At 40.8% G+C, this 11233-nt stretch overlaps 1 protein-coding gene across 1 annotated transcript in view; it reads left to right on the plus strand.

The window, feature by feature from the left end:
- Positions 1-11233, plus strand: part of KLHL6 (kelch like family member 6) — a 61311-nt gene that overhangs the window by 36883 nt on the left and 13195 nt on the right. Inside the window, exon 3 of the mRNA XM_037839616.1 lies at positions 6368-6817. Within this exon, the coding sequence (XP_037695544.1) occupies positions 6368-6817 (450 nt within the window). The remainder of the gene's footprint in view (positions 1-6367; positions 6818-11233) is intronic.

The following is an 11233-nucleotide window of genomic DNA, read 5'->3' on the forward strand; positions in this document are numbered from 1 at the left end:
AGAACCCTCTTTAACACTAATACAGATCCCACAGGAAAAAGCTTTACTTGTAGAATCTATTATCTGAAAAGAAAAATGGTGACAAAAAATTTACAGTGAATCCAGAAATACTTTCAGATAAATGGAATTTTATTCATCTCATCTGCACTTCACATACACTGATTTATTGGAGCTAGAGGTATAAATGCCAATATCCTTTGTAATAACTTCAAGGCCACTTGGAGTCTATGGTCCATGGAATTGCTGATTCAGAATAGAGCTCCAATTATTTTGGAGTGGATTTGAAGAACCTTTGGGGAAATGTGGAATTACATTGGTGAAGGCTCTTAGGAATCCAGGTTTGGGACAACATAATCAGGGTGCAGAGGAGGGACAAAGCAGTGTTCTCTTTGGGCATAAACTTCTCGTGGGAACTGCAGTCATGTCTCAAGTGGTTTCTTTGATTGTATTTTTAGTCTCCCTGTTCAAGAGTCAGGTGCTGGCTGTAACCTTTTGCTCACATGGCTCCTCAAACAGGAAGTTAGTCATCTTTTGCCATTATTTGTCATCGCTCAGCTTTAATAAACAAGTTCATGTATCATTATGACAAGCTGAGACAGAAATTTTACCCTAAGGTCTTAAATAATCTTGAATATGAAAAAGCAAAAGCAAAAACAAAACAAAACAAAACTCCTAAACAAAATTTTTGTTCCCATGACAACCCTTCACATTAGCAATTTCCCAGCCATTGGTTGGGATCACGGTGATGCTGCTGTACACCCTTCACACTAAAAAATGATTATTGAAGCATATTTTGGGAGGAACTTGGGCAACTTGGAGACCATTACCCACCCTTGTCCCCGTAAGGCCTCTTTAGACTCTTCTGGCATTTTGTTAGTTCAACAACAAAACAACTTACAAAGGCAGGGAGATGCTGAGTGGGAAGAGTTAGCTAGTGGTGGTCTTGATTATCGTCTCTACTACCTGCTTGGGCAACTACTCAATTTCCTCTTCTGTGCAACTGAAAATACTAATGCCCATTTCTCATATTTATTAAATGAAATAATGGGAAAGAGTCTTGCACAGGTCTTGGTACAATCTAGGTGTTTGATCAATAACTCCTTCCTCTCTCACTCCTTCCCTTCTTTCCCTTCCTTTGCCAGACTCCGTGCTAGGTGCTGCTGGAAATAAAAACACAAGTACGACCTAGAACCCACTTGTTTCAACTGACCATAGCACAAGGCAGAAATGTAATTAGTGTTCCATGTAACAGGCAACTGAGTTGCCCAGTGGAGAACAGAGGAAGGAGAAATTGATTCCATGTTAGGGAATTGGAGAAGCCATCAAGGAAGAAGAGGCTTTTAAGAAAGAACTTCATGGATAAGTAAGATTTCTCCACTCCTTTTCCATTTCATTTCGTTTCCTTTCATTTTCTTCCTTTCTTCTTAAACAATTATTAGCTCAGATTTAAAAGTGTCCAAAGCCAGGGCAGGCTTCGAGCACAGTTTGATCAGGGCTCTGGCTCTGTTTCTCACTGGTTATCTCACTTGGCTCTCGCGCTTGTGAAGGCTTTGTACTCAGGGGATGGATACCAAGTTGTCAACTCAAAGTGTCCCCTGCAAACTCTATTCCCAGAAAAATGCCACATCTACTAACAAACGTTTGTGTATAATTGTAGGGGTTCTATCCACTGACTCCAGATATAGGAATACATGTGAATAAAGAATACATAGTCCTGTGTAGATAAGGTGATGGCCACCGTATTCACTTCTTCCTCCTTCTTGAGGTCAAATTAAAAGGGGTCTTAGTTGGAAAAAAAGTTGAAATATACTGGGTCCTTACTTTAAAAAAAAATGGAGCTCTGAAGTCAAACTTGCATGGTTGAGGAAAGTAGGATTTTAACAAATAGTGATGAGAGAGAAAGGTAGTCCAGGCCGAGGAGATGGCATGAACACAGAATGCTCAGCAACAGGGAAGCTTAGGGAATGTTTGGAGAAGGGAATTGGAGATGTGTTGTGGCTGGAGTTCATCAGGGAGAGTGCTGGTGATGGATTAGAGCCAGGGTGTGGACGGCCTTGAGAAGTAGGAGCAGGACTTAGGTTTTAGGCAGAGGAATCGGTGAGCTTGATTAAATATATGGCACTTATCCTGGTTGTAATTTTATACTATGGGTGTGATTATTTGATTAATGTCTACCTCCCCCGCAACTCTGTCAGCTCCAGTGAAGTATATGCACTGCATCTCTTTCTGCTCCCCTCTCCACCTTCACACCTAGTTGAGGGCCAACTACATAGTAGATGCTCAATAAGTATATGCTGAATGAATGGATGGTTGAATGGATGAATGAAATGTTTCTGAGTGGAGAGACTCATTTAGATCAATGTTTCTAACAAGTGTGAGGTTCAGTCCTTGAGTTGATTCTCCTCCATAGTTTCCTTCTTTGCTCATCAAAAGTCATTAAGCAAGCATAGGAACTGGCATCTTGTTGGCTAATTCTTCCTATGTCTGGACAGATCAGATCATCTGAGCTACCCAGTGGTATAAGCAAATGATGATCAGCATCTACCAAGCCCTGGTCTGGGCACATGCTATTTAACCTAGAACAGATTGAAATAGTGGAAAAACATGCATGTTTGGAGTCAGATAAGGCTGGTTCAAATCCCAGCTCTACCACTTATTAGCTATGAATCTTTGAAAAAATTACTTCACCTCTCTGAATCATTTTTCCTCATCCATAGAACAAGGAATGAGTTCTGAGTGTTGTGAGGATTACATGAGCTAGTTAATATAAAGTGTCTTACACATAGTAAGTGCTCTTTATTTTTTACATTAAAAAATTTTCTCACTGTATACTTTAAAATCACTAAGTATTTGTTTAAATTCTAGCTTTTTTTCTGATTTTAAAAGCAACTTCATGGTCAGTGTAGAAAACTTGAAAAATACAGCAAAATACAGAAAAAATAGAAAAATTTATAAGTGTATATATATACATGTATATAGCAAAATACAGCAAAGTCTTAAAAACATGTTAACTATATCTACAAAACTGCAATTGAGATAACCACTATTAATGTTTTGATGTATTACCTTCTAGGATTTTCTGCATGCATTAGAAACTTTATTTTATATAGGTAATTCCTACACACTTTAAGAGGTGCAAAAGGTAAACAATGAAAATCAATTCTCCCTTTCTACCCTGCACCCACCACCAGTTCCCCTCCCCAGAGGCAACCACTGTTACCAGGTTCTTAGGTGGTTGTCCAGAGATAGCCCAAGTATTTGGAAACATCTATTTAATTTTCATATTCTCTTCCCCTTATGCAACCGTTAGCACAGTGTACATGCTGTTTTGTGTGGAGGCTGCCATTGAAGTGTGAGTACCATTTAAGCCCTCACAGACGTTTTCGTGAGCAGGGCCAGAGAGTGCTCTGGTGACAGGGTGCAAGGGCTCGGCAAGACTTGGTTTTGGTTGTTTATTTTTATTCTTTGAACTGCAAATCTGGAAACAACTAAACAGCTGTTAGAATTCTCCGTCTCAACTGTTTCCACAGTTGCTCATGCGAGGAGCAGATCTGCTGGTGGTTAGGGGCAGTAGACAGGGCAGTCCCAGGCAGAACTCAGGCTCTCTCCAGCTTTGCATTGACCCTGTTCTCTAAACTGATGATCAGAATGCGTGGTCTGACAGGGGAAGTTAATATTTTGCAATTGGGATTGATCTGAAAAATCACAGATGTGTGTTCCCCTAAAGGCCAGAACCCAAGTCATTTTGACCAATCTTGACCCCCACAAACCATCAGGCCCCACAGCCCTGCTACCCCCAGTTCCCATCACCAGAGCCTCTTCCCTGCATGCTCCCTTCTCCCTGGTCCAGTCTATCCCATCCATATCCCCACCAGGCCCTGCTCTCAGACCTGCCCTTCCTACCAGCTCTGACCCCTCAGCATCCCTCTTTCCCTCTTTCCATCAATTGAGCAACCTAAGCCTACTTAGAACTTGTCCAGTAGGGGGCCCAGTGGACTAGGAGGGGAGATAGAATATTGGACTTATTCAAGCTAAGCTCCAGACAGCAATGAATATGAATAAACTGGTAACAGACAGTTACTATATGACCCAGTATTTCCAGTCCTAGGTATATATCCAAGATAAGTCAGAATTGATGTCCGTGCAAAAACTTGTGTACAAATGTTTATAGCAGCATTTTTGGCAATAGTCAAAAAGTGGAAACAACCCAAATGTCTGTCAGCTGATGCAGTGATGAACAAAATGTGGTATATCCATATAATGTAATATTATTCAACAATAAAAAGGAATAAAGTACTGACACATGCTATAACTTGGATAACCCTTGAAAACATTATGCTAAGTGAAAGAAGCCAGTCACAGATTGTATGGTTCCATTTAAACAAAACGTCCAGAATAAATGAGTTCAGAGACAGAAAGTAGATTCGTGGTTGCCAGGGGCTAAGTGGAGGCAAAAATGTAGAGTGCCTGCTAATGGGTATGGGGTTTCTTTTTGGGGGTGATCAGAATGTCCTAAAATTAGATAATGGTGATGACTGTACAGCCCTGTGAATATAACAAAGTATACTAAACTCCACTTTAAAAGGATGAATTTTGTGATGTTTGAATTATCTTTCAATAAAAAATAACGAATTGGAAAGAAGAAAAAATAAACTGGCACATTTGAGACATCTCATCTGTAAAATGGGGATTAAATAATAAAATGGATGTGACATTGTTTTGTAAGCTGTATAGTGCTGTCCAAGCATGAAGTACTCGTACGGTTATGAAGATGAAGATAACTTAAAAGTAAGACATGGAACCAATCGATAATTTTACAAATTAGTTTTTAAATTACAAAAATGATGTTTATTCATTTTTGAGATTTAAATGTATATAAATAAACAAAAATAAGAAAAAAATCCACATAATCATAATAGAGAGTCTGTGTGAGGTTCTGCCATCTTTTTCCTTTTCTGTCACAAAACCAACAAATTTCAGTTAAGGGCTTTCTGTCATGCTGGGTTCTGGAATGAAGAGGACTGTGAAGAACATGTAGTGTGAGTGAGGAATGAACATTTATTGCCTTCAGATCTGGGAATTGGTTGTTACTATAATTTTTCCTCAGATACCTAATACACACACAGATTACAACTGTTAATATTTTGGTGTTTATCCCTTGGTCCTTTTTCTATAACTGTATTCTACTGATTTTTTTTTTTTTATAAAAATAGGATCATATTGTGCATACGATTTTGTGAAGTGCTTTTTCATTTCATCTGCAAATATTCCATTATATATCTCTAACAGATAAGGATTCTTCCTTAAACATAATCACAATAGCTGTTATCACACTTAAATTAATATTTTATATCAAATATTAGTCATTGTAAAAATTTCTCTTTTTAAGTTGGTTTGTTCAAGTCAGAGATCCAAAGGTCTCTTAGGCAGTGGGTTGATCTGCCTCTTAAGTCTCATCTTAACTTGCCACTTTTCTATGACATATATGATGGGTTGGCTTAAGCAGTAGGAAATTTACAGCTCATGGTTTTGAGGCTAGGAGAAATCCAAAAGCAAGGTGTCAGCAAGGCAATGCTTTCTCCACAAAGTCTGTAGCATTCTAGTGCTGGCTGCTGGCGAATCTTGGGGTTCCTTGACTTGTACTCCTGCTTCACAGCACATGGCGTGTCCTCTCCTTTCTCTTCTGGGTTCCATTGACTTCCAACTTCCAGCTCCTCCCCAAGGAGCTTTCTTTCTAACTATGCCTGAATTTTTTCTGCAAAGGACTCAGTAATGCAGATTAAGATTCAATCTCAATCAATTGCTCTATTTCTTAACTAAAAACATCTTCAAGAGGTCCTATTATCAGTGGGTTCACATGCATAGGAATGCAGATTAAGATTAAGAACAAGTCTAAATTGGGGTACACAATTCAATCTACCATAAATCTTTCATCTCTAGGCTCTCCTTCCCCTTCTCTTTCCCCCCTTGTAATGTAATTATTGAAGAAGCCAAGTCAGTTGTTCTGCCAAGTTTCCCACGGTAAGGATAATGCTGATTTTATCCCCATGGCATCATTTAAAATGTTCCTCTTTGCTTTATATGTTCGCTAAATTGCTAATTGTATCTAGAGAATTGGTCAGGTTTAGTGAACATAATACATTATGAATATTTTCCATATCTTTTAGTATTGTTTTATAACATCATTTTTAAAAAATTACTATATAGCTGTCTACTATATGGCTATATTATAATTTATATAGCTAGTGCCCTATTGTTGGACATTAAGCTTATTTCTGATTTTTTTCTGCTCTACACAACTCTCTGAGAAGCATCCTAGAGGACTAATCAGTTCATGGTCCCATCTGCCACCTTTCTGTTCTTTTAGTTCCTGCGGATGGTGGATGCTTGCGCCAGCTTCCTCACAGAAGCCTTGAACCCAGAAAACTGCGTTGGAATACTGAGACTGGCAGATACACACTCCTTGGACAATCTAAAGAAGCAGGTTCAAAGTTACATCATCCAAAACTTTGTGCAGATTCTGAACTCTGAGGAGTTCCTTGAACTCCCTGTGGACACTCTGTACCACATCTTGAAGAGTGATGACCTCTACGTGACTGATGAGGCTCAGGTGTTTGAAACTGTGATGAGCTGGGTCCGGCACAAACAGTCAGAACGACTCTGCTTGCTGCCTCACATCCTTGAAAATGTGCGCCTACCTCTTTTGGACCCATGGTACTTCGTGGACATGGTCGAGGCAGATCCTCTCATCAGGCAGTGCCCTGAGGTCTTCCCGCTGCTCCAGGAAGCCAGGATGTACCACCTTTCTGGCAATGAGGTGAGTTGAAGATGACAGGTGCTATATGTAATCAGAGAAGTAAAGGAGTTAGTCAGGGCCTCACAGAGATGTAGGTGGGGATGGTTGGCCAATCCTTGGGGCACTGAGAAGAAGGTACAACGATGCTGCTCTGCATAGTATGAATCAGGATGTTCCAGAAGCCCTGGGTTCTTTATCTGTATGATGGGAATGATATTACATCTTTAGACAGCTGTTGAGAGGATTAGGTGCGATCTGGAAATCACCCAGCACCCTGACTGGCACCAAGAGTCCTTCCTCATCTCAGTTGTGCAAGGGGGTATGTTTGGTGGGGGCAGCACACACACACAAACAGGAATGCATCCTGTCCAGTCACCATTCCATGGGGCCTGCTGCTTTCCTAGTTCACCAACTCTGGGGGAAATTTTGAGTCTCCTTGTATCTCCTCTGACATTGCCATGCTTCAGTCTTGCATCATGTCCTTCCTGAATTTCTGAAAATTCCTCAGAACTCATCTTCCTGTCCCCAGTCTGTCCTTCCTCCAATTCATTCACCAACTGGATGACCTAAAACTCAACCCTGATCATTTCATTCCTGGACTTACCCTCTTTCCTGGCTCCCCATCACTTTCGAGATAAAGCCCATACTTTCTGGCTCAGTTCCCAGTGCCTAGATTCTCTTTGCTTGCCTCCTGCTCACTTCTCTAACATCATCCCAACCTCCCTCTTCAGCTACAGTCCTAATGCACCACTTGTAATTCCCCAAAGCTGATACGACATTCAGCCTCCAGGCCAATGCAGGTGAAGTTCAAATCTCATTCCTCTTCATCTAGCTAACTCCTACGCCTACTTCAAAACTCAGTTCAAGCATCACCTTCTCCAGAGGGTCCTCTGTGCTCTCCTAGCACTCAGTACATTACTCTAGGACAGCACCAACCACAGGGCATGGTAACCATTGAATTTCTGATCTGTAAATATCACTAGACTAGGAAATGTGTCCTATAGGACTTTTTGTCTCCAGAACTTAGTGGGGCTCCTGGTATATACTAAGTAATTGGTAACTGTTGTTGCATGAATAAATGGGCACCAGGTTGGTGAATACATGTATCATTTAGATCCATCTGGTTCAATTAAAACTTGTTGAGGAGAGGACTGCTTAACAATTCCTGAAGAAAAATTTTTATTCAGAACTTCATAAAGACAAAAAGGGGAAACAAAAATCATCAGTAAGTGATGATACAGGGACAATTTGTTAACAGTTAGTACACCAGCATGTATATATCACCAAAGAGTGGTTCTGAGATTGGCTACCATGCCTTCTTCACTGAACCATTAGTGGAAGCCTTAGCTGAAAGTGGTTCAAGAATTATCAACCTGAGGCCCTCTGGAGCTGCTTCTTTTTTATGTTTGTCCTTTTCCAATTCTGTGTTGTCTTCAGATCCCTAGTCACTCACTCTGCAAATATATCCTTAAATGTTTGGTAGAATTCACCAGTGAAGCCATTAGAGCCTGGGGTTTGCTTTATGAGAAGATTTTAAATTAAAAAAAGTATTTCTTTAATAGATACAAAGCTATTCTGGTTATTTAGTTCTTCTTGAACGAGCTTTGGTGGTTTGTATCTTGCAAGGAATTTTTCCATTTCATATAAGTTGTTGAATTTATTGGCATAAAATTTTTGGTAGTATTTGTTATCCTTTTAATATCTGTAGAATCTGTAGTGATGTCACATCTCTCATTCTAGATATTGGTAATTTATGTCTCCTCTTTTTTTCCTGATCAGTCTGTTAGATGTTTATCAATTTTGTTGATCTTTTCAAAGAACTAGTTTCCAGTTTTGTTTGGTTTTCTCTATTGTTTTTCTGTTTTCTATTTCATTATTTCCATTCTAATATTGATTATTTCCTTTCTTCTGCTTACTCTGCCTTACTTATCTTATGGTCAGTCAGTGTTTTAGTTTCCCAGCTGCTAAAATAAACACCATATAATAGGTTGGCTGAAGCAATGGGAATTAATTTGTTCACAGCTTTGAGGTTAGGAGAAGTCCAAAATTGAAAGCATCAGAGTCCTCCTAATAGAGGTCCTAGCCCATGCTGGTTGTATCATTTCCTGGCAAATGCTCAGTACTGGTTATCAGGACCTGCATATGAATTGCAGAGTGGTCACAGCCTGTGCCTGCACCCACTTTCAGTTCAGCCATTAAAATGCAGTCTTGATCAACTATACTTCCAATATTCTAGTGATTTTTGTTTCTGCCTCCTATTTCCAAAGTCCCTGAAATGCAGGTGATAGACTTCTTTCTGATATAAAAATGTCTCTATTTTGTCTTCTGCAAAATTGCCACTACGAAATATCTGCACTGGCTTTTAAGTCATTTAACCTCTCTGAGCCTCAGCCCTGATCTGTTACATGAAGATAATAATACCAATCAACTGATAAAAGTGTTTTGAGAATTAAATAAAATAATGTGCTTAGCACAGTGTCTGGTGCATGGTAAGTGTCCCACAAATGAAGGCTGTTGTTATCCTCTCTCAGTTTCTTTATGGTTGCTCTATCTCCCACAATCAAGTATTTTCTTTGGGGCTAAAATCCCTCTTTTCACTGGTTCCAGGTTTTTGCTGCCTGTTGCCCCAAATCCTGCCCAGAACACCTTCTCAATCCCCTTTGAAAGTCTATGCAAATGAACTAACTAACCAACCATCTCCAAATTAAGGTCTCATTGACAAATGAGTTCCTGAAACTGCCTGTCACTCACTGCTTGAATGACCTTGGATTTATTCCTGAGGAGAGCGGCGTAAGCCTGGAGGCTGTTCTGTGGACCCCATGTCTTCCCTTAATCTTCCTTTCCCAAACTGTAACCTTTTGTGACCTACATCACCTCCCCTTAACAGCCTTGACCTTCCTTGAAGTTCATGGTGGTGGTGGTAATGGTGGGAAATTAGAACCCTAGAAAATTGTTGACCAACATTTGACTTAGGAGTGACAGCTGGTACCTTCATTAGAAGTGGTCTTTTGAGGCAAAGGAAAATTGCTCCTTCATTTCATTGCCTCCTAATTTTCCAGGAACCAACTTGATCTATACCAAAGACTGTCCTGATATGTGTGTGTGTGTGTGTGTGTGTGTGTGTGAGAGAGAGAGAGAGAGAGAGAGAGAGAAAGAGAAAGAGGTGAGGGTAGGTGGAGACAGGGGCTCGCCTCTGAGGACAGCTTTGTTATAGCAATTTGATCACTTCTGTTTGCTCCCGCGGTAGAAACTCTACACAGTCAGCAAGGTGCAACTGTCTGCTCTATTTTTATCAGTCTGAAAATAAACTGGTCAGGCCTGATTGTTGCGTGTGTGTCATAAGCAAACACTTCCGTATGTCTGCAACAGAACTTTCACGTTTCCGACTTCATATTGGCATTTGTCACGCCTTTGGGTTTAATATTTTGCCAAATGTAGCTGAGCTGGCAATTTGATAATAGTGCTACCACTGGTAAATTCTGTGGTGCTGGGTTACAAGGCAGGTCTCAGTTCACCAGCCAGTCCCGTCAACCAGACGATCACATTACAAATCTATTTCTGCATAACAAATGACTCCCAAACTCAGCAGTTTAAAATAACAAATATTTATTATCTCACACAGGTTAAGAGGGTCAGGAATCTGGCTCAGGGTCCCTTATGAGGTGTTGGTCAAGCCACCGGCCAAGGCTGCTGTCATCTTACGGCACAAATGGGCCTGGAAGATCCACTTCCAAGCTCACCTGCGGGGCTGTTGGCGGCCTCAGTGCCTCCCTGGTGGTCCAAGGCCTCGGATTCTCTTTTCGTGGGCTTCTCTGTAGCTGCCAGCTTCCCCTCCAAAGAATGAGCCAAGAAAGGGAGAGACTGAGAGGGCAGTCAAGACAGAAGCTGTAGTGCCTTTTATAACCTAATTTCAAAAGCGACATACCATCACTTCTTCCATTTCTATTGGTCACAAAGACCAATCTTGGCGCAGTGTGAGAGGGAAACTACTTAAGGGTGTAAATATGAGGAGGCGGGGATCATTGGGGACCTTCTTGGACGCTGGCTGTCACCATGATTTATACTGAAGAAAGAAATCTGTGTCAGGGCCCAGGTAGTCTGGCTGCTCTTCCTTTCTCCTTCTCTCCCTCCCTTTCTTTCTACATTTATGGAAGGCTACAAGTTCCAGGTACTATTCTTGGTAGTGGGAATTCACCAGAGAATAAGATCTGTTCCTACCACCAGGGACCTTACAGCACATTGCAGTGGAGTGTGAAAAGCGCTGTGCCGGTGGAACGTCAGGGCTATGCAAACGTGTGTGAAAAGTCAGGAATGGCTTCCTGGAGGAAGGGACAAAGTGACATTGCAAATTATTTCTAATGGCTTAAAGGGGAAGTGGATGGAAGTGGGTGGGGAATTGAAGACAGAGATTATGGGAAGATCCAGACAGCAAGCAGG

Source organism: Choloepus didactylus, chromosome 1 (genome assembly GCF_015220235.1).
Source record: "Choloepus didactylus isolate mChoDid1 chromosome 1, mChoDid1.pri, whole genome shotgun sequence".
Lineage (NCBI taxonomy): Eukaryota > Metazoa > Chordata > Mammalia > Pilosa > Megalonychidae > Choloepus > Choloepus didactylus.